This window comes from Lepidochelys kempii, chromosome 5 (assembly GCF_965140285.1).
Source record: "Lepidochelys kempii isolate rLepKem1 chromosome 5, rLepKem1.hap1, whole genome shotgun sequence".
In the NCBI taxonomy this organism is placed as follows: Eukaryota; Metazoa; Chordata; order Testudines; family Cheloniidae; genus Lepidochelys; species Lepidochelys kempii.
In genome coordinates this window covers 104,336,674-104,360,314 of record NC_136384.1, presented here as the reverse complement: position 1 = coordinate 104,360,314, position 23,641 = coordinate 104,336,674, and the positions used below count along the sequence as shown (strand labels likewise).

At 42.3% G+C, this 23,641-nt stretch overlaps 1 protein-coding gene across 5 annotated transcripts in view; it reads right to left on the bottom strand.

Annotated features, from left to right (window-relative positions):
- The window catches only part of UHRF2 (ubiquitin like with PHD and ring finger domains 2), a 171,904-nt gene that overhangs the window by 122,972 nt on the left and 25,291 nt on the right, over positions 1-23,641 (bottom strand). For all 5 annotated transcript variants that reach the window (XR_012159104.2, XM_073345307.2, XM_073345304.2 and 2 more), the window contains exons 2-3: positions 20,123-20,365; positions 314-573 (exon numbers count right to left, since the gene is read on the bottom strand). Coding sequence is in view for 4 of the 5 variants with exons in the window: in XM_073345307.2 (XP_073201408.1) it covers positions 314-573; positions 20,123-20,365 (503 nt within the window). In the remaining variant the exon portion in view is untranslated. The remainder of the gene's footprint in view (positions 1-313; positions 574-20,122; positions 20,366-23,641) is intronic.

Sequence of the window (23,641 nt, the reverse complement as noted above, 5' to 3'; positions counted from 1 at the left end):
TATGCAGCAAAACAGATACAGCAAATCTGATTTTTAATGTCACTTCTTTGTTAAGGGGAGGGTTTTAAGTTTCATAAAGGTGAGCCATAAAAGTTAAATATTTCATAGGAATTCAGGAGTAAAAAAAATTCTTGTCACACCCCGATTAGTCATTACATCCAAAAGAAATGTATTATGGCTTCTTAATACCGCTTTTTGGTTGTAATTTTGAACTTGCTCTCTCTAGGATCCAAGTTTCTTCAACAATATTCTTGGTTTACACAAACCAAATAAATTCACATTGTGTCCTCATAACAATATCAGGAGCACTTACTCATCATACTTGATATGATAAATAGCATCTTCAGTGTCCATACAGTCTGAATAAGATGTTGAAGGTGCACTGTCCAAATTATTTGTATTCTCTCTAGAATGATCTTGGCTTAAGTTTCCGTTAGTCCTTCTGTAAGTATTGCCACTTTTTGCTTGAGCTTTACCATTTTTATGTCCTTTTGTTGCTCGGGTTACATTTTCTATGTGAGCTTCAAACCAGGCTCCAATGCTGACATCACGGGCATCCACCAATTCATTTATCTAAAAATAAAAGTTTAACAAGGAGTTAATGTTTATTTCCTAAAAATCAGGTTAAATGGGGAAAGAGAACAACTGGCTAAATAACTTGGTCATTCTGAGCTAACCTGTGCTCTCAGTTTGTGTAACAAAACAATATTCATGCACCCACTAAATTTAAAAATATATATCCTAAAAACACAAAATATAAATGTAGGGTATTTTGTGCTTTTAGGATATATATTTTTTTCAATTTTAATATTTGACTCAGCTGTAATAATACTTAACATGAATATCATTTATAAGTAAACAAAAACTACTGTTAGGTTTCTATAAGATAAATTAGAATAGTAATCTATCCTTCTCCTCCTCCACAATATTGTTCCCAATCATCAAGATTTATGCCTTTAGGAGCTGCCTTCCCAAGGGCAGGAACTCAGAATATTAGCTCACAACCTACAGAGTTTTTTGACTTCAACGGTTCCTCAATATTGGAATAGTTATTTTTCCCCAGATGTTTCCTTTAATCCTGCACTGCCCCCGATTCCTCCAGCCAAGAGCAGAAAAAAAGGCTCTCCAAACCTACCAAAGCTATTACCACAGCTAACCAAGACTGAAATTTCCATTCATCTTACACCTCTAACGGCTGGTCTACACTACCGCTTAAGTCCATGTAACGTACGTCACTTGGGGTGTGAAAAAAAGACACCCCCCCCCAAGTTACATCAACCTAAGCACTGTCCACACCAGCACTATGTCAGCAGGAAACACTCTCCCACCGACATTATTTCACCTCCACCAGAGGCAGAGGCCAACCGGGGAGCACTCTGTCGGCACAGTGTGTTTACAGCAACACAACTGTATCAATGCAGCTATGCCAGTGTAGCACTGTAGGGTAGACTTGCCCTCAGAAACACAACTCTGGTCACAACAACATTCCTAGCTTCTGTCAACTTGAACCTGGAAATGAAGTACAATTGCTCAGAAATTGCACCACCACCAGGCAACTAGGCTATTCCATAATACATTTCACTTAAAGTAGATAGTTTGCCTAAGTTTTTCTGTTGACTAAAAGTGTTACTTTGACAGTGCAATGTTTTCTCTATGATTAAAGTTACAAGACGACTTATGCAGAAAACATCAGTTACTTAGGGTTAGGTTTTTTTTTTTTTTTTAAACTTGATTTCTGAACAAATAAGTACAGATATTTGAAACATGAACCTGGATTCAAAACAGTATCTACAAAAATCTATCACTCTTAATACTGTAACACCTCCATCCACTCTGTACTCTGAGCATAGAAATATTGTAGCAGTCTGACAGAATGGAGCTGTACCAAAAGAAGAAATGACAAAAAGGAGAAATATATACTACCAAATTAAAAGTACATTCTAATATTGCTCAGACCAGGCTCAAGTTATTTAAAACAAACTTCTAAGATGTGGCTTTTTGTTCCTGCTGGGCCCACATCAACTATTAATACTTTAACAGAGGCTTTCCAGGGCTTCATTTAGTTTTAGTTATCTTGCCAAAAAACATTTTAAAAAGAAACTACACTTACACCCCTTTCTTCTTCTGTAATAATACATTCCTTATATAAAAGATTTCCCTCCCCTTTCCAAAAAAAAAAAAAATTTAAAAAAAAATCTCGAAGTGGATATTATCCCCATTTTACAAGTAGGGACACTGAAGCTAACAAGCAATGACAGAAACAGCCCTTAACTACCCACTCAACAATACTGCCTCAAAGAGTAATCTTTCTGAACCTATGCAAACAACATGTTTATATAAGAAAGGTGCAAAAAAAAATTTAGTAGTGGTAGTAATTACCACTATTATTTCAGATGTGAGAGTATTTAAGTACTTTGCAATCACAAACGAAGGTATAGATCCTACCGTAAAGAGCATAACAGATGAAGAATGGAGGATAAAGACACAAAATACAAAAGACCATGGTGAGAACAGGTATCTATCATAGTAGTTACATGGTTTTGGAGTTCAAATAAATAAGTTAATAGATCACTAACCCCCTTTCTCTTCTCTCACTCCCAACCATCTTCTACGATTTAACCCTCTCATCTTTCTATAATGTAAATTCCCAGGTTCCACTCTCCTCCAACATTCAATAGTTCTTACATGCAATAAATAAAAGATAAGTAGATGGCTTAGGTCCTGATTTTAAAAACACATGGAGAGATAGCTATGGAGGCGACATTTCTACATCACTCTGAGTCTGCATTATAGTGCACTTCCCCACTTTCATCTTCCTGACAACCAAGCTGTGAGGGAATGACAGTACCACAGATTACCCGATTGCAGCTACTCCTGGAATTCTCTGAGAGGATTCCATGGAAGTTGTAATATAGTTCCAGATTGTAGAAATTTTCCAGGTTAAAAAAAAAAAAAATCAGCAAAAAGATAAGGAAGACAGTGAGAGTCCCAAACACATTCCTCTGTCTCAGAGTAGCCCTCACCAATGTTCCCGCTAATTTTTTACGTCCATGTGTGGAATGAATTTTGTTATGTGCACCAATATGGAGGTGATGTGTGGCAGGGGTGGGGCCAAGGGGTTTGGGAGGGGACTCAGGGCTAAGGCAGAGAGTTGGGGTGTGGGCTCTGGGGTGGGGCTAGGGATGAGGGAGTTGGGGGAGTAGGAGGGGGCTCAGGGCCAGGGCAGAGGTTTAGGGTAGGGGTTCTGGCTGGGAGTACAGGCTCTAGGGTGCAAGCTGCCCAGCCCTCCCAGTCTCTCCCTGACACAGCAGCCCAGGGCAGCAGCGTCTCTCCCCTCTGGGGCCAGGGAAGCTCCAGGGCCGGGGAAGCAGCGCCTCTCCCTGCCTGTGCAGTCCTTGATAGCTTGCTGTGTGCCTGCACAGCTTAGAGGGAACTCCTTGCCCTACACCTGCACAACCTCCACTGGGTTTGGAGGAGAGGGAGATGGAAGGCAAGGGTGACTCAGCCCACCTTCTGTGTGGAAGGGAGAATCCCAGCCTTAGCTCACCTCTTGTGGAAACTTCAGAAAAGGTAACTACTTACAAAAGATTTTTAAAAGGTATAATGGCTTTGTGGGACAGCTACGGAAGGGCATTCCATGCACAAAATGTATTGAAGAAAGCAGGGAGACAATTGTAGGATAAGCAGACAAACACAGATTGGCACCACAGAGGATGGGAAGTGATCTGACAAGACAAGAGGAAATAAATAAGAAGGGACAGAGTTGTATAGGCCCCTGAAAGCAATCACAAAAAGCATGCACTTGATGCAATGAAGTAAGCCAGTGCAGGGATCCAAAGAAGGAGTGAGATGGTTAGATTCACATGCAAAGCAGCTGCATTTTGTATGGATTGAAGGAAGTTACATAGCTATTAGGATGGCCTGTGAGGAGGTGGTGGTGCTGGTTACAGTAATCAAGAGGTGTGATGAAGACCCAAAGAAAGGTTTTAGATATGTAGCCAGAAAGAAAAAGTTGGATCATAGAAATGCAAGTTGCACAGGCAAAAAGTGGTAAGATTTGGACGCTATTTCAATTTCTCTGGTGAGGAAGAATAGAGTCAATTTGTGTAATAGCACAAAATCTTCCTTTTCTGATCTGTGCTGAACATATATTTTATGTAGAATCTAAATTCAGGGATCTACATTGTGATAGGTTCGGCCACAGAGATCCCCTTGGGACTGTCACCTGACATGCTGAAACCACCTCTGAGCCCGTTTTCCCTGTCAGCTTGGGGCTTCAGAACCCTGTCTTGTTGAGCCAGACACGCAAGCCTACTGCAACACAGACCCCAGGGTTTGAACCACATCTCCAAAGCTGCAGGCTTTAACTGAAAACCACTCAGTAGGTAGTCCTGTCTCCAGCACCCAGACACTCAGTTCCCAGTGGGATCCAAACCCCCAATAAATCCATTTTACCCTGTATAAGCTTTATACAGAGTAAATTCATGAACTGTCCGCCCTCTACTACACTGATGGAGAGATATGCACAGCTGTTTGCTCCCCCAGGTATCAATCACTTACTCTGGGTTCAATAATGAACAACAGTGATTTTATTAAGTATAAAAAGTAGGATTTAAGTGGCTTCAAGTAATAACAGACAGAACAAAGTAAGTTACCAAGTTAAAAAACAAAAACACACAAGTCTAAGCCTAATACATTTAAGAAACTGAATACAGGTAAATCTCACCCTTAGAGATATTCCAATAAGCTTCTTTCACAGACCAGACTCCTTCCTAGTCTGGGCCCAATCCTTTCCCCTGGTACAGTCCTTGTTCCAGCTCAGGTGGTAACTAGGGGATTTCTCATAACTAGCCCCCCCCCCCTTGTTCTGTTCCACCCACGTATATATCTTTTGCATAAGACGGGAATCCTTTGTCTCTCTAGGTTCCCAACCCTCCTTCTAAATGGAGAAAGTACCAAGTTTAAAATAGATTCCAGTATCAGGTGACATGGTCACATTTCCTGTGAGACCTCATTCTTTATTACCCACAGGCTGGCCCCCCAATGTCCACAAGAAGGTTTGCAGGTAAATAAACCATCTACAGCCAATTGTCCTAGTCAGTGGGTGCCATCAAGATTTTAACCCACCACTAATGGCCCACACTTTGCATAATTACAATAGGACTTCAGAGTTAACTTTATATTTCTAGTTTTAGGTACAAGAATGATACATTCATACAAATAGTATGAACACCCTCAGTAGATTATAAGCTTTGCAATGATACCTTACAAGAGACCTTTTCATAAAGCATATTCCAGCTACATTATATTTACACTCCTAAGCATAAAGAAAAGGAGTACTTGTGGCACCTTAGAGACTAACAAATTTATTTGAGCATAAGTTTTTGTGAGCTACAGCTCACCGATGAAGTGAGCTGTAGCTCACGAAAGCTTATGCTCAAATTTGTTAGTCTCTAAGGTGCCACAAGTACTCCTTTTCTTTATGCAGATACAGACTAACACAGCTGCTACTCTGAACTCTGAAGCATATTTCCATAAACATATGGAGTGCAACGTCACATACATAATTTACCAGTTAAAGGTATTTGATCAATTTTTCATGTACAGATTACCTTTGTTTGAGGGATGACATCCACTTGAGACAATTAAAAATAGCATCAGTGAAATTCAAGTAATTTCGAGTCCATTATGTGTCTCTTCTTAAGGGTATTAAAATTCATAAATATTTAAGATTTCCTAAATGTTACGAAGTTACAGGTACACAAATAAGAGGAGCAGCTGCTAGAAATTAAGACCACCAGAAAAAGAAAATATATCATATAAAACTAATAGAAATAAAATTACCCCAATTTTAAAAATTTGGATAAGAAAAAGGGTGAGAACAGGAAGAGGTGTGAGTAAGATCCCCACACCTCTTAAGGACAGTGGTGAAACTGACTTCATTAGTTATGTAAATAGGCCTACGTTTGCCCCTTTCTCTAATCTGCAATGCTATGACCTACTTCACTCCATTGTGTCACCTCTGCTCTGCAACACTCAGGTGAGCAATTTTATTATTTCCGTTGCACTCTGAAGATTGATAATAAGTGGAGTGTAAGAAACGAACCATTAGCAATGCCTCTACACTCCAGCTGCAGTGGTATGCAGTTCAGTATCAGCAAGTTTCCATGGTAACTGAATATTAAATGAGACGTGAAAAGGCCTCTAGTTTTTTCAGACAAATGTAACCACCACTGCAAGCTCACTGAGTAGCTATGAATACAGAGCAAAAAATCATGAAAGAAAATGTTCTGCCATGACTTCAAAAGTCAAAGAAAGGTACATGCATTTATCAGGTAACATATATAATCAGCAAGAGGGAACAGAACATATTATCCAACAAATTCCACTGTATTTCTTACCACATCTGAACCTGATATTAGAAGGATTTAACAGCTGCAGGGAAGAGAAGCAAATTCCTGCATCACTCAAATTGTTAATATGTGAAGAGCCATGGCAATAAAGCAATTTAAGAAATATGCACAAGTAAAATACTTGTTTAAGAGACCTGAAAAAGCACAATAAGCAGTGTACAGGGTCAAATTTTGCAAAGATGGTGCAAGGAATAGAAAGTTGCATGATGTGATCTAGCCTGTACTAACAAAGTACTTCATGCCCCAGACAGGATACTGCCCTTGTCCAGAATTACACTAGAGGAGGCTGGTGGAAGGGCGACTTCAATTTACAACAGAACTCTATGAGGTTCTAGCCAGAGCATGCATCTTAAACCTATAGAATCACCACATAACAGCTGTTCTGGCTACCTCCCATTTTTTTGGGCCTATTCTGCTTACTTTAGTTGCTATGCTGACCTCTTGTGTCCACTCTCCTCCTTTGCCACTTGCTAATGCAAATGTGGCCCTTTAAAAAAAATAAAATAAAAACAAAAAAACAACCATGATCCTTAATCACAGTGGACCATTTACACTGGCATACCCCATGCGGACAACGTTAGCGTTAACGTTAACAATTTAGTCTACAGTAATCAGGAACTAACAAAATCATTGGTTTTAATTTGAAGAAATAAACCAAAAACTGAAGGAGATTTCAATAGCAGAGCCAAGTTTGCAATAAATAATACATCTGTAGTCTTGCCAGAATTCAATTTTTATAATAATTGTGATGGATAATATCAATGTTTATTTTTAAGCATTATTCTTCTATTTGTATCAATTTACATTTTCATAGTTGTGAGAAATTATGGGGAGGGGGAAAATCTGATAATTATTTAACAGGAGAAATTGAAAAAAAAATTAAAGCTTTATAATACAAATTATCAACATCACATGTCAAAATATGCAAAGTAAATAGCATTAAATCACGATAATAAGCTCTCAAGCAGCATCTTTCTTACTGTGCCTATCTGTATATTAATATTAATGGCAGGGGTTTTCGTATGTATATAGTAAAATTGACATTTACTGATACCTAATCCTTCCAAGCCTATATATGAAAAAAGCAATGAAGTGTGTAACACAGCACTGGAATATTCAGGTAAATACTGATTAGAGAATCCCGTATTTCAGAATAGAAAATCATGGCAATTCAAGCTGTGGGCATACAGTTGTACCAAGAATAAAGGAGCTTTTAGGATTGCCAATATTGTAAACATATAAAAATACAAAAGTTTACTGAATGTTCTAAAATAATTAAGTAGAATTTATTTGATTTTAAAAATTGAGACAAGATAATTTGACAGCAATAAAGATTCAAGACCAGTAGAAATGTTTTCCAAATTATCAGGAAATGCCAAAAGAAAGACACTCTAGAACTCTTTGTCCTGGATCTAAAGAGTCTTTGAACTCCAAAAGGAACAGGTCACCCAACAGTACTAGCATGCATGAGGAATGCAGATGGCATGCCCAAAGTACCTCTTAGAGCGGGGGTGGGCAAACTACAGCCTGGGGACCACATCAGGCCCTTCAGACTTTTTAATCCAGACCTTGAGGTCCTGCTGGGGAGCAGGGTCCGGGACTCATCCCGCTCCAGCACTCCTGGTGGGAAGCAGGGTCTGGGGCTTGCCCCACCATGTGCGTACTGTGTCTCCACATGGCTTCAGGAAGCAGTAGCATATCCCCGCTCTGGCTCCTGCACCCCCCACCCCAACCACCTGCCCCAGCCCGGAGCCTCCTCCCACACCCTGAACTCATTATTTCTGGCCCCACCCCAGAGCCTGCTTCCCCAGCCAGAGCCCTCATCCCCTCCCACACCCCAACACCCAATTTAGTGAGCATTCATGGCCCGCCATACAATTTCCATACCCAGATTTGGCTCTTGGGCCAAAAAGTTTGCCCACCCCGTCTTAGAGTTAAAGAGACCTTGCCACACAGGTCAGGAAGGACCACCTTTGAAGTTCCATGCCACATGTGCTCTCACAACTAAATGAATAGTGGGTACAAAGCCAAAGTGGCAAAATTGAGAACCTCTTATCACCCTGTTAAAAGGGACCTGATGCTACAGGAAGAGGATTGCAACAAAATGTAAAAAGGACTCGCCAAAACTGAGAAATTGATAACAACCCAATCTGCTGGAGCATTGTTGAGAGCTACTCACCAGCAAAAATGCAAACTGACGGAAGCATGACTGTTATAAATCTTGAGGTAGGGATCCAATATAGTAGGTTGGAGAAGGGATATAGAATTGCATAACTAATCAGACACTGGTCAGTACCAGATGTCTCATAAGATACAAATCCACTATAATGGACAATTATGCAAGCATTATTATGGAGAAGTTTCCTTCAAACTTGTTCTTCCAAGTTAAGGTCTCAGCGTTAAATGTTTATAGCACTTACAAAATTTTACCGTCTTATTATTCTCAAAGCATGTATAAATATTTTTGAATTTTACTGTGATAGGGTGCATATTCCACACAGATGATGAAAGAGTTAATGTGGGCCTGAAAGACCAACTATATTACCTAGCTGCACTTGGAGGGACAGCCAGACTTAATTGGAGATGATGCCCAGCTGGAAAGGGGTTGGGTGGTGATTATACTGACAAGATTAGAGCAGAACGAAGTCTGTAGTTACTTGCAGAATTTGAGAGTAGGGAGACCAAGGAGGATGGTGTGGATTGCACTCTCAGCAAATTTGCGGATGATACTAAACTGGGAGGAGTGGTAGATACGCTGGAGGGGAGGGATAGGATACAGAAAGACCTAGACAAATTGGAGGATTGGGCCAAAAGGAATCTGATGAGGTTCAATAAGGATAAGTGCAGGGTCCTGCACTTAGGACGGAAGAACCCAATGCACAGCTACAGACTAGGGACCGAATGGCTAGGCAGCAGTTCTGCGGAAAAGGACCTAGGGGTGACAGTGGACGAGAAGCTGGATATGAGTCAGCGGTGTGCCCTTGTTGCCAAGAAGGCCAATGGCATTTTGGGATGTATAAATAGGGGCATAGTGAGCAGATCGAGGGACGTGATCGTCCCCCTCTATTCGACATTGGTGAGGCCTCATCTGGAGTACTGTGTCCAGTTTTGGGCCCCACACTTCAAGAAGGATGTGGATAAATTGGAGAGAGTCCAGCGAAGGGCAACAAAAATGATTAGGGGACTGGAACACATGAGTTATGAGGAGAGGCTGAGGGAGCTGGGATTGTTTAGCCTGCAGAAGAGAAGAATGAGGGGGGATTTGATAGCTGCTTTCAACTACCTGAAAGGGGGTTCCAAAGAGGATGGCTCTAGACTGTTCTCAATGGTAGCAGATGACAGAACGAGGAGTAATGGTCTCAAGTTGCAGTGGGGGAGGTTTAGATTGGATATTAGGAAAAACTTTTTCACTAAGAGGGTGGTGAAACACTGGAATGCGTTACCTAGGGAGGTGGTAGAATCTCCTTCCTTCGAGGTTTTTAAGGTCAGGCTTGACAAAGCCCTGGCTAGGATGATTTAACTGGGAATTGGTCCTGCTTTGAGCAGGGGGTTGGACTAGATGACCTTCTGGGGTCCCTTCCAACCCTGATATTCTATGATTCTATGATTCAAGCTCTGGGATCCTCACATGAGCAGGGGAAGCTGGCAGTCACCAGAGTGAAGCCAGCTCTCATGGGAAGCCCTGATAAAAGAACAGCAACTCCCAGGGAGGGAGCCTTATGAGTCATTTATTTGAGACTAACGTAAGATCACCCCATAGGTAAGCAGAAGTGGGATTTTGTTCATACTTCAATGCTCGGATTTTATTAGGTGATTCCAGGGGAGGGCCCTCAGTCCTAGCCCTGAAGCAAGTGTGCACCTAGAGAGGCTTTGGGAGAGAAGGCCTGAGAAAACCTGGATAGGAAGAAGTCCAGGTAAACAGCAGCAAAGAGTTGGACTGAGCAGACTGTGGATCTTGATTATAGGAACCCAGTATGGAGGGAAGGCCTGGGTTCCCCTACCAGCCACCCGAGAAAATGGCATGAAGCCTCTGAAAAAGGGACCAACAGAGAGCCCTGAGAAAAGGGTGCAACTGAAGACTTTTTGGTGACGGTGTCTGGACTGTTTATTTGTATGGACTACATAATTACCTGGCTCAAGGGCCAAGCAATGGAAAGAGATCACCAGACCAACAATCAACTGAGGGATGCAAGATGAGGAGAGAGTTGCTACACCATACTTGGCCACAAGGAGGTGCTCTAGCACTCAGTGAACTCTTTCATACTTACTAAGCTCTCTGTCTAGCTAACAGTTTCATACAGTGAGATCACCAGTCAGTGTGATGGACAGTAAAATATTTCCCCTACTCATTTTCAGTGCTGCCTTTTAAATTTTGTTGGGTGTCTCACTCTTGTATTATAAGAAAGAATAGGAGCACTTGGTGCTCACTCTCAATTAAACAACCCTAATCCTTTTCACCTCTCTTCATAGGGAAGATTTCCATCCTGCTCATATTTTTTGCTCATCTTCTCTAGACTTTTACCACTGCTGCTAGGTTTCTTTTGAGATGGAGGAACAGAATGGAATACAAAATTCTAGCTGAGCGCATACCCAGTGCCTAGCATAGTGGTGTCCTGGGTCCATGACTAGGGCCCAGAGGTGCTACGGTAATAATGGCATATTTTCAGTGATTTTTTTTATCCATTTTATAGCAAACTGCAACATCTTGTTTGCATTTTTGATCACTGTTGCTCAAGGAGTTACTGTTTCCATTCAGCAGCAGTACACAGTGACACACACGTCTTTTCTATGAATGGCCACAGTAAACTCAGAACCCATCAATCCTTACTAGCAGTTCAATTTTCTCCTTCCAGTGTGGAAAACTTCACCAGTCTACTGTGAATTTCATTTGCCAACATGCTGCCCAGCCACTCAGCTTTGTTGTTAGGTCCTTCTGGAGTTTCTCATTCTCTAGTCATGACCAAAACACATCCCACCTGCAAATCGTTGCCTCATTAACAATTAACGTGCCATCATTAAGAGATGTAATAAAGCATACCAGTCCTAGAAAGAATCCTTTGGACACCTTAAGACGGATCATTTATTTCTGTTTTGTTTTCTCTATCAGTTTCTAACCCATGACAAAATGGTAGCCTCTCAACCTGTGAGAGAGGGTTACTCACCCTGTGCAGTAACTGAGGTTCTTAGAGAGGTGTGTCCCTATGGATGCTCTGCTGTAGGTGCGGCAGCATCCCCTGCAGCTGGGATCTCAGATCTTCACTAGCAGTGCCTATCAGACCACTTGAGCACCTCCCCTCTCTTGCACTGTGTGCGGGATGTACGTATAGCGCTGTGCAGTCAGAACGCTCCCCAGTTCCTTCTCTGCCGCAGAGGTTATGTTTTCGGCTCCGAAGGAAAGGGGAGTAGTAGGGCACCTCAGTTACTGCACAGCGCACAATTGTAGATAGGACAGCATGTCCGAAGAGTGTGTTCATTGCGACCTCGGGCGTAACAATATAATGCTGGGAGAAAGTATCTGTCAATGCCCATGTGGCAGCCTTACAAATGTCATCCATGGGGACATTATTAAGGAAGGCAATAAAGGCAGACAGCAATTGTGTGGAATGTGTTCTGATTGCGGTAGGCTGTCTCTCGTAGCTCGTAAGATAAACATACAATGAGATCCATTTAGCGAGGGATTGTTTAGATAAAGCAGTTTAGATAAAGCAGTGCCTCTGGATCTTTCGGTGGTGGAGAGGAATAATCATGGTGATCTCCGTAAGGGTTTAGTCCTGTCCAAGTAGAAGGCTGTGTGCCACACATCTCGGGTGTGTAGCACTGCCTCCTGTTGATTACTTCTGTGATTACTGTGAGGCTTCAGGGGGGAAAAAAAAGGGGGAGATGTATCGGTTGTTTGAGATGAAAAGACACTGGGACCTTAGGTAAGAATCTTGAGTGTGGGTGTAGCGTAACTGTCTTACGTATCAGAAGAGTAGCCATGTTTGCCGCTTTTACAGACCCAGACTAAGAGTCCTGTAGCACCTTATAGACTAACAGATGTATTGGAGCATAAGCTTTCATGGTCTATAAGGTGCCACAGGACTCTTTGCCACTTCTGTCTTTATAAAAGACGTATGGTGGATGCCATGAGGGCCATGATTTCGCCCCTCCCCATCTCGCAGAGGTGATGGCAACAAGAAAGGCCGTTTTCATTGGTAGGTGTATGTAAGAACAGGTTGCCACTGGTTCAAATGGGGGGCCTAGACCTAGGGTTCTCACAACAAAATGTTTTGCTGGTGGTCGCTTGCTGGTGGCCGCTTTGAAAATTTTTCCTAAAATACTTAACTTTAGGAAAAACAAATACATATATACATATAGATGTCCAATCATAGTAATCTATTTATGTAGGGGTGTTTTTGCAGACTCAACAACATACAGTTGTTTCTATTCTTTACTGGACCTAAACAGAATAGAAACAAATAAATAAGGTGCTTTGCATGTTCTTATCTTTTTTGTTATTTCTTTTGCTTTTTTGGTTGCAAGGCTTTGCTTTTTGTTTTTCTTTTAAAAAAAAGACTTGCTAGCTAATAAGTCTGCTTCTGTGAAAAGTGATATTTGTATGTTTGTTAATATCACTTTTCAAAGCAGAGACTTGTTAGCTAGCTGGGAGGCAGTGAAAAGTGATATTAACCAACATGCAAATATCACTTTTCACAGCAGATTTACTCAGCCCTGGCAATCTGGGGGACAAACTAATCCTTGGATGGGAAGGTGGGTAGGGAGGCAGTGGAGGCCAGGGGGTGGTGGGGTGAATGGGTGAAGGGCAGCGGGGGCCAGGGGTGATAACAGGGAGGGGGTGTGAGCCCAAAGCCCAGCAGCTGTAGCCTGAAGCCCAGTGGCCGGAGAATGGAGCCCGTCGCTGTGCGGCCAAATCCTGAAGCCCCACTGTCAGAGCCTATGGTCAGAGCCCGCCGCCATGTGGCCAGAGCCTGCTGCCTGCCACACCAAGACTGAAGCTAGAGGCCTGAGCCTAACCACCCCCCGGAAGGTGGGGAACTCACAATGGCTGTCTGCTCCTCCAACATTTGTGGCTCAAAATGGGGGTAGGGCCCAACCACTTCTTGCTGCCCCGCCCTCCCCCAATCCACTGCCCAGGAGGCTGTGGCTTCAAGAAAAGCCCCTGGTGACCACATGCAGCCACAGTGGCTGCATTTGAGACACACTGGTCTAGACAAAGAACGCAGGCCGGGGTAGGGTTCCAGGCCGGGGTAGGGTCTCTCATATGAGAGTAAGATTTTCAGTACCCTTCAAGTAGTGCTTCATGAGCGGGTATGCGAAGATGGAGTGACTATCAATGGAGGGAGTGAAAAGAAGGGATTGCTGCCAACTGTACCCTAATAGAGCTACTGGCCAACTGTGACTGCTTAAGATGTAGAACGTAGTCAAGAATAAGTGTGCTGCATCAACTGCGTGTGAGGTGCACCAGCCGTAAAAAATCTCATTCATTTGTGTGGGGGGTGGGTGGGGGGAGGGTTGTTGTGTCACACCTGCTATTCAAAAGTATCTGTTGACTGCATCTGAGAAGGTTAATTTCCTGAAACCAGAAGAGGAGCCAGGCTTTGAGTGGGAGCATCTGGATTGGGATGGAGAATGTGTCCCAAGTCCTGTGAGAAGAGCCACAGTGTTAGGTGGAGACAAGTCAGTCAGCATACCATCACGCGTGAAAGTTAAGTATACCAGACTTGTCGTGGCCAGGTTGGAGCTATTAGTATGACCTGCGCTCAGTCCAACTGTATTTTGCAAAGTACTTGGAATAGGAGGGGGAAGGGAGGGAAGGCATATGAGAGGTGCATCCCATGTTATGCATATGAGAGGTGCATCCCATGTTATGAGGAATGCGTCCCGCAGCAATCTGCGCCCCAATCCCACTCTGGAACGGAACTGAGGGCAGCAGGAGTTGTGTTGAATGGCAAAAAGATCTACGGTGGGATGGCCCCATTGGTTGAATATGCTTGCATATCCACCTCCCACTTGTGATCGTGTGAGAATGTCCTGCTTTGTGTGTCTGCAGTGTCTGTGTACCCAGAAGGTACACAGCTGAAACAGAGATGCTGTTCTGGATAAACTAGTTGCACACAGTTTTTTGTCTCCATGCATAACATGTGGGACCTCACTCCTCCCTGCCTGTTGATACAAGACATGAAGGCAAGATTGTCCATTACCACTCTTACAGTATACTGCTTGAGAAGAGATAGGAAATGCCAGCAGGTATTGCGGACCACTTGTAGCTCTAAGAGGTTGATGTGTAAGGTGGATTCGGTTGAAGACCATCTGCTCTGCACTATGTTTGTGTAGATGCATTCCCCAACCAATTAGGGAGGCATCAGTGGTTAGGATTATAGTTGGCGATATTGGTAGGACGTTGTTGGGCTGTTTCCATCACAGTAGTGAATCCTTGACTCACCTTGGCATGGATAAAAGTTTGTGTTTATGGGGGAGGTATACAGAATGAAGCCATACTTGAAGACATCACATGTCAGTCTTGTATGTCTGACCACAAAATGTGGCTCCTCCCATGTGATGAGGTGAATAGACTCCAAAACGGGAAAAACGGAGCTAATCAGTTGCCAAACTGTTGGAACGTCAGAGACGGTGGAGATGACTTGAACAAGGGAAGGCGTCTCAGGGCCTCGACCACACGTTCAAAATAGTTGCTTTGATGCTGGTGAGTGAGATGTAGCCCCTTCAGAAGCAGGCTGGTTACATTTAGTAGGAGGTTTTTGTCAACGTCATTGGGTGTCAATGTCACTGAGGGGTTCGGGATCACCAGTGGAGTTGGTACTTCCCCAAGCGTCTCTTTGGTTCTGGCGTGTTTTTCCTGAGAGAACAAAGTGTAGCTTGGGTGTCTTTAAGGGAGTGCAATGAGTTCTGTGTGCTCCCAGAATAGTTTCTGGCCTTTGAATGGTAAGTCCTATACTGCGGTTTGTACCTCCATAGGAAAGCCTGATAGGTGTAGCCATGATGAGAATCTCATGACCATAGCAGTCGCAATGGATCGGTGATTGGAGAGTCTAATGAGGCTTGTAGGGTCGTATGGGCTAGGTGGTATCCCTCCACTATCAAGGACTAGAATTGCTCCTTTTTGGACTCTGGAAAAACTTGGCCATGATTTACCAATTTTGAGTAGTTCAGATTATACTTGGCCATGAGAGCTTCATAATTTGAAATCCTCAACTGTAGAGTGACTGAAGAGTATGTCTTGCATCCAAAGAGGTCCAGGCATTTCCAGTCTCTGTCTGGATGACTAGCTCGAGATTGGTAAAGTTGCTCTCTCCTTCGTCACACTGACCACCAAAGAATTTGGGGTGGGATGCGAAAATAAACATTTAGTATCCTTTGCTGGAATGTAATATTTTTCTGTCAGCGTGCTTGCAGGTAAAAGGGATGTCATCCGGGGTCTGACACAGAACCTTTGTAGGTTTGAGAAGAGCTTCACTGATTGGTAGTGTGATCTTTGCGGAAGAGGATGCGTGGAGGATATCCAGCAGTTTATGCTACCGGACTTTGACTTCCTCCAGCAGCATGTGTAGGGAGTCTGCAATCCTATGGAACAGATCTTGAAACTGCCTGAAGTCATCAGCAGATGTAGGGGGTAGAGACTTAACTGCCTTATCAGGTGAGGAGGAAGAAAAATGTAAATTTGGGGATGCCTGCTTTTCCTGATCTTCCTCCTCAGTTGGTACTGGTGGCGGCTCAACCTCCTGAGGGCAAGACACCAATGGAGAAGGGAGAGCAGTAGGTCTCCAGCTTTAATCTCTGGGATGGTTCCTGAATTGTGCCCCATAAATAGCCCACGGGTCCCAATATGGCCAGTTTGGTGGGAGTGGCACATGTGGCTGCATCCATGGTAGTCCCTGACAGGATTGGGGGTCATATAGTGATGATAACCAGGTGCAATTTGTCCAATAGTAGAGGGAACAATGGAGTCCTCGTCCTCCTCCTCACTGGGGAAGTGAGGTGCCATCCTCTGTGGAAAGAGGGAAGAATGTTGAGAGTCTAGAGAGGAGGGTAGAAGCGGGAGGAGGTCCAGTCAAAGAAGCGGAGACTCAGGAGTGTCAGATACCAGAAGGTCTTTAGGCTATCTAAAGAGTCTTGTGAAGGAGGAAGGAGCATCATCAGTGCTGTTGTAATGCCCAGTGCCGAAGAGAGGGTCTATGTTCCCGAAGTTTCAGAAGATGACACCACAGATTTAGCTGGTGTCAAAGACTTGCTCGGTGCTGATGGCTTCATTGGTGCCAGAAATGGAATTAGTGCTGTAGCTCCTGTAAGTGAGCCGCCTCAGTCCCCAAAACTGGGAAACAGCACTGAGGGCTGACAGTCTGCCTGGATAGGGTCTTTACACAGTTTCTTTAAGTCAGCATCAGAGATACTTAGACGAGCCCTGGAGCCATGTCCCCTGTCAAATGAGGTTGAAGCCAACAACCTAGCTGGGGAAAGTGTTCTGGTGGGCTGCGCCTCAGAGTGAGAGGAGGAGGAGGAAGCAGCTAATTTCTTGTCATCCGCACGCTCACAGGAGGACTCTCTTGACAGGGTGTGGAAAAGTAGGGGCCAACAAATGACCTGGTAGAGCATGAGGGCCTCTCTGTGGAAGTAGTGATTTCTCCATGAGAGGTTTCAATCTAAGGTTCTGGCTCTGGGTTTCAGGTCGAGGCAGTGGGATCACTTTTGAGGGACGTGTCCCTCTCCCAGACAGCAGATACACTGTGGGTGGCCATCCGTTATCAAGAAGGCAGCCCAGCATGAGAAGAACTTCTTAAACCCAGGAGAGCTGGGCATAAGAGTGAAGGGGAAAAGGCTTCCAGTTGGGAAGTGGGAAAAACAGAAACCTAATCTAGGAGAACTGTAAAGATAAAAAAAGTTAACAAAAAAAACGTTTACACAGCTAGAAGGAGAATGAAGAAAAACTAGCTATACTATCAGGTATGGCACTATATTTCTGAGGGAATAGGAGAAGCAGGCTCTGCTAGTGGATTCTGTCCCAGATCAATGGCAGTAGAGAAAGAATTGGAGGTGGCTGGACCACACAGCACTGTATATACACATCTCATGCACACCACGAGAGAGAGGAGGTGCACATGTGCAGTCCAACAGGCACAGCTAGTGAAGATCTCTAATCCCAGGTGCAAAGGGCACTGCTGCACCTACAGTGGAACACCCACAGTGATATCACTCAAAGAATAACTATTCAGTTTCTTTCGTAAAGTCTTATAAAAGGATTTTTGCCAAAGGTTCATGGAAAGTCCAAGTAAATTATATCTTTATTGCCTCCTTCAAGAATTCAGTTAGGAGAGGTATAGAAGTAACACAGATTAAATATCATAGGGATAAACCAAAGTGTTTAATAACTGTTTTATGTTATTTCAGCTACTATACCTGGTAATGATGTTAGGTTCACTGATCTAGAATTTTCAACATCACGCCTAGCACTTTAAAAAACCCTCCAGCAAAGTTGCTGATTTTAATGACAGGTATATTTTTGCTAGCAGCTAAGCTACTTCATTCTTAAGGTCCTTCAGAACTCTTGAGCATTTGGTCCTGGTGACTTGCTGCAAATTAAATCATCACTTTGCTTATAACACCTTGTCTTTGGATACCACAGTTTTTGAGAGCTTCTTTTTAATCACCTGAGAACAACAGCCATCTACACATCCTCTGTTGTAGAGACTGATGCAATGAGTTCAGTTTCTCTGCAATGTTTTTAATCCTCTACAATTTATCCCTTTATGACCCGACAGTCTAGCAGATCCAATGATTCTCTTGCAGGCTTCTAGGTAAAGTATTTCTCAATGTTTACAAAGCAAGTAGCTAGACACACAAAAATACTTTTTGCCATCTTATACCTAAGCATGTCATAGTTTACATTCCTTTCCACTGGTTTCCCTTGAGCAGGATTTTTTTTTTTAAATTATATTTTTGGCTTGAATAAAATCTTATAAGCACCATTTAATTTGAGTGTTTAGGGAAGGATCCCTAGTCAACAGAATGCACCTGACATCTAGAAACTGCAAGGAATACAACACCTGTATCCACATATTAAATACTTTTCTGTAGATCCTAAAATTGAAGTGCTTTAAGGCGATCTTGGAGAAGATTTGGCAGTCCTCAACAACGTCGTGATGGCAGAATTTTCTAACTGCCTCCCTGGAGATGGTTCACTGAGGCAGATGTAGCAATCAGGTGGTCCCTTTCTGGGCAAGAAGAAGAAGGATAATTTGCCTTCTCCTTTTCACTCTAAAAAAAGGAGTTTAAGTTATTTTCTAAAGCCCCTACCTTAATTTCTTAAGGCTATTGATAAGTGCCTATTTTAGCACCTCTCTTCTTTGAGAAATCCATCTTTTCTAATGTTCTTTCTGATTTGTGGTATCTTCCTTTGTCTTTTTCTTGGTTATGTCTACACTGGCAACTGAACGACAAAACTTTTGTCGGGGGGGGGGAGGAGGTTTAAACAACTCTGAAAGACAAAGAAGTTCTGCCGACGACAAGTGCCAGTGTGAACAGCGGGGGTGGAAGCTTTATGTCAGCAGGCGAGCTGACAAACAGCAGCTATGCTGCGCCCCTTTTAGCAACACGGCTGTAACAACACAGCCATGCCGTTAAAAGCTGCGTAGGGTAGACACAGCCTAATGAAAGGTGAAAAGGGAGCACAGGGGCTGAAGAACGGGCTTTATGCTTCTAGTGGAAGGAAGGAAGGAAGGAAGGAAATTAGTGGATAGGAAGTGGGAAAGCTGGTGTCGTTTACATCAGATGTAGTTGACAGGTTTTTTGCCTCCTTACTTCCTAATAGGTGGTGTAATAATGCCAATTGTATGGGATGTTGTTGGACAGTGCAAGTGATGTATGACCAAAAAAATTATCTCCCGTCTGTTACACTGATATTGTAACAACCACTTCTAGGACATATTAAAGTGACTTCATATCAAGAGAGTGAGCTTCATGAAGACGTTTCTCCAACTTGCAACTCAAACTGTAAGCCTCAGCTCGGGTACATGTAACACACTTTTCTTCTATCGCCTTGAACACTACCCTTTACACAGGACTGCTCTCAAAATTCTCACAAGGTAGACCGAAGCTGGACAAAGCAGAAAAGTGGCTGCCTACCATGAAATCTGTAACTTCTAGTTTTTCCATCTACATTGCAACAAGACTAGATCTGCCCAGATGAGGAGAAAAAAGACCAAGTTTTTATAATACATTTGACCTCTTACTGTGCAAATTTAAATCTAAACACTTTTTTTGTAAGACTGCTTACTATTTTAGGCCCAGTTCAGCAAGTTACTTACACATGTCTAACCTTAAGAATGTGCCTTCAGTATATTGATCAGAGCCTTAGACATCATAAACTAAACACCTAAATCCCATCATAATGAAGTTACCTGCTGTACCCGGATGCTGTAGCAGATATTTTTAATTGAAGCATATGATCATCATTTTTACCCAAATACTTTAAATAAATCTCTAATTAAATCTCTAATTAAAACAATCCAGACGGTACTACTGGCCCTGATTCTCCTAATACTTATACACATGCTTAACTGTAAACATGAGCATAGACCCATTGACTTCAAATTTGACATTAAACACATAAGAGTGTTTCAAGGATCTGGGTCTATATAAGCTATAGAACTGAACCTAGAAATACAAAACAAGAGGACTTCAAAACTTGCAAATACCTTATACAATCCAATGCCAGGATCAATGAGAAATGACCGAGCAGATGTAGATGGCTGATTGGGCGATCCACTCCCTGTTGTTCTCTTGACTTTGTTCTTACAGTTGGCAACAGTACACGGGTTGACTTCTCCATCCTTATTAGTCAAGGAACTGGTAGGAGCATCAGACTCAGTCCGTATCAAAAGCTGAACTATGTCATTTAGTCCAACATTGTAATCGAATAAAGTATGTCCATCTTCCAGCTGTCAAAAAAGTAGATTTTATTTTGCAAAGGTCCATTTTAAGAAATATTGCTAAAATTTCCTCTTAACACAATAATTCCATTGAATAGAAAATGGTAAAGCATTTTTTAAAATACTAATTAAATTACTTCTATGTGGTCATTCGTTTTATAGTTTTCTTGCTAGAAGTGAACAGAAAACCCCTTAAGCTCAACGGGACCAAGATTTCATCCAATGTGATTACTCACAGGCATAAAAACTATACTTGTGCATCTTGGCAGGATTTGGGCCTTACCACATGAGGGACAATCTTCACGCATTGATATATTTTGCATTCCACAACCAAGTCTCCTTACAACTTTTCATGAGTGATGTACCCGAATACTTGGATACTAATATCTAAACTGTACTCTTAAATATATTCACCTAAATTTGAGTTATTGCTGATTATGTACTATATGTATCATTTGACTTCTAAAAACAAACTTTGTATTTGTGGATAATCTAGCACTATACCCAGATACACAGGTTGAGAAAAAAGTGTCTGTTCATTATATAATTTTAACATTAACTTTAATAAATTTTTTAAATCTGGTATACTCCAGTTATTTCCTACTCAGAATGCAGACCATAACCACATAATAGTATTGGAGACAGTGTAGTTAAGTGTGGGGAAATGAAGTTTTACTGACAACCACTCTATTGCGCACAATTCACACTTTCCCAATCTTTTCCAAGCAGCAAGTCAATATTTTAGACTTAAATAATCTTTCACGATCACAGTTTTCTAAAATATCCAGACAGCCAAAAAAGGGGTAAAAATGTAATTGGAAAAAAAAATTGTTTACCTTTTGAAACAAAAACAAATACTTTTTGTGAGAGATTACAATTAGAGAAAGAATGCAATGACATATATTAGGCCTTCGGGGTTCTAGTAAAGAACTCATCTGTATCAAGAGCACCCACAAGTTGGGCTTAGAAAAGAAAGCTTGCTACTCCAGGTTTCTTTAAGACCAGAAGTGGTTAAACATATGGGTTTATTTCACAAGCGAGTCTTGTTAACTCGCCAGTTAGGAACTATGGCCCCTGAGCTACAAAGGCATTTAAGTGCCTAAAGCTTAGATTTAGATGCCTAAATCCCAGTTTTAGGCTCTACTGCAATCCACGAAACTCCCACCCAGCCCTGTAGGCACCTAAACTCAGCATCCAAGTCTTCAAGTTAAAGTTCCATAGGCACCACTGGGCATACACAATGCTGACTCTCTAGGCCAGGGACGTCCCTAGTTATTCTGAGGCCCTACGCAGCTCCCCCGCAGGGGTCGGAGGCTGGCCTGGCGGGCAGGGGGAACTGCCTTTCTCACTGGGTCTTAAGACAGGCAGGGCTTAGGACACTGCCCTCACTGGACTACTCCCAGGGAGTCAGAGAAATAAAAAACTTATCCTATATCAGAAATGTAATCTTGTATGAGCATACGAAATGCTGGAAGACCAAACAAGAGTGGGATCAGTATTCTTTCCTTTCATGCAAAGAAAAGTGAGGGAAGAAGATTTCCATAAGAATACAAGAACGCCCATACTGGATCAGACCAATGGTTCATCTAGCCCAGTATACTGTCTTCCAACAGTGGCTTTGAGCCCCCGCAGCTCTCAGTGCCTCACTTCAGTGGCAGGAAGTGCTCCTAGCAAGGACATACACCACTGGCAGGAGAGGGTAATATGGACACCAACAGCCAATATAATTGCTGCAGGGGCTGCAAGTCAACCTAACTTAAGTCAACCTAATTTGTAGTGTAGACAAGCCTTAAGACACAAAATTAGTTACACCTACTAAGGGACATAAAAGGCAATTAAGAGGAGCATCTATAAATACATTAAGAGAAAGATGAAGAAAGTGTACGTCCTCTACTTAGCAGGGAAGGAGAGCCAGTAATGAATGATATCAAGGAAAGAGGTGTTTAATGCCTATTTTGCCTCATTTTTCTCTACAAAAGTCAGTTGTGATTAGATGCTTAACACAATTAATATTAACAACAAAGGGGAAGAAACTCAAGTGAGAAGGCGGAGGAGGGGGAGTATTTAAGTAAGTTAATGTATTCAAATCTGCAGAGTCTGAGAAATTCACCTTATGGTACTTAAGGAACTAACTGAAGCAATCTTGGAACCATAATTATCTTTGAGAATTCATGGAGGATGGGTGAGGTCCCAAAGGACTGGAGAAGTGCAAACAGAGAACCTGTCTTAAAAAAAGGAGAACAAAAAGAGAACCTAGAAATTATAAACCATTCAGCCTAACTTTGAACCTGGATAGATACTGGAACAAAATATTAAACAATAAATTTAAGCTTCTACAGGGTAATAGCATTTTAAGGAATAGCCAGCATGGATTTACCACAAACAAATCATGCCAAATCAATCTAATTTCCTTCTTTAACAGCGTTATTGGCCTAGAGGATATGGGGAAGCAGTAGACGCACCATTTCTTGACTTTATTAAAAAAGGCTTACTATAGTCCTACATGACAGTCTCATAAACTAGGGAAGCATGGTCTAGATGAAATTACTAGTACAACTGGTTGAGAAGAAGACCACGCTCAGCGTTATCATTCAAATTGGGAGGGTGTATCTAGTGGGGTCCCACAAGGGTCTGTCCTGGGTCTAGTATTATTTAGTATTTTCATTAATGGACTTGGATAATGGACTGGAGAGTACACTTCTAACATTTGTGGATGACATCAAGCTGAGGAGCTGCAAGCACTTTAGAGGACAGGATTACAATTCAGAACAGTCTTGATCAATTGGAGGAGAATTGGCCTGACGTGAACAAGATAAAATTTAACAATGACAAATGCAACGTTCTACACTTAAAGGGGGGGGATCAAATGCACTATTACAAACAGAGGAATAACTGACTAGGTGGTAGTCCTGCTAAAAAGGATGTAGGAGTTATAATGGATCACAAACTAAATGTGAGTCAACGATGTGATGTAGGTGCAAAAAAAGGCTAATATTCTGTGGTATGTTAACAGAACTGAGGCCTCAGCTGGAGTACTGGGTCCCAGTTCTGGGTGTCACACTTTAGGAAAAATGTAGATAAATTGGAGAGTCCAGAGGAGAGCAACCACAAATAAAAGGTTTAGAAAAACCTGACTATGAGGAAAGCAGAACAAACTTAGTATGTTTAATCTTGAGAAAAGATGACAGAAGATCTGATAACAGTCTTCAAATGCGTTAAGGGCTATTATGAAGAGGATCGTGATCCATCGTTCTCCACATCCACTGAAGGCAGGACAAAGACAAT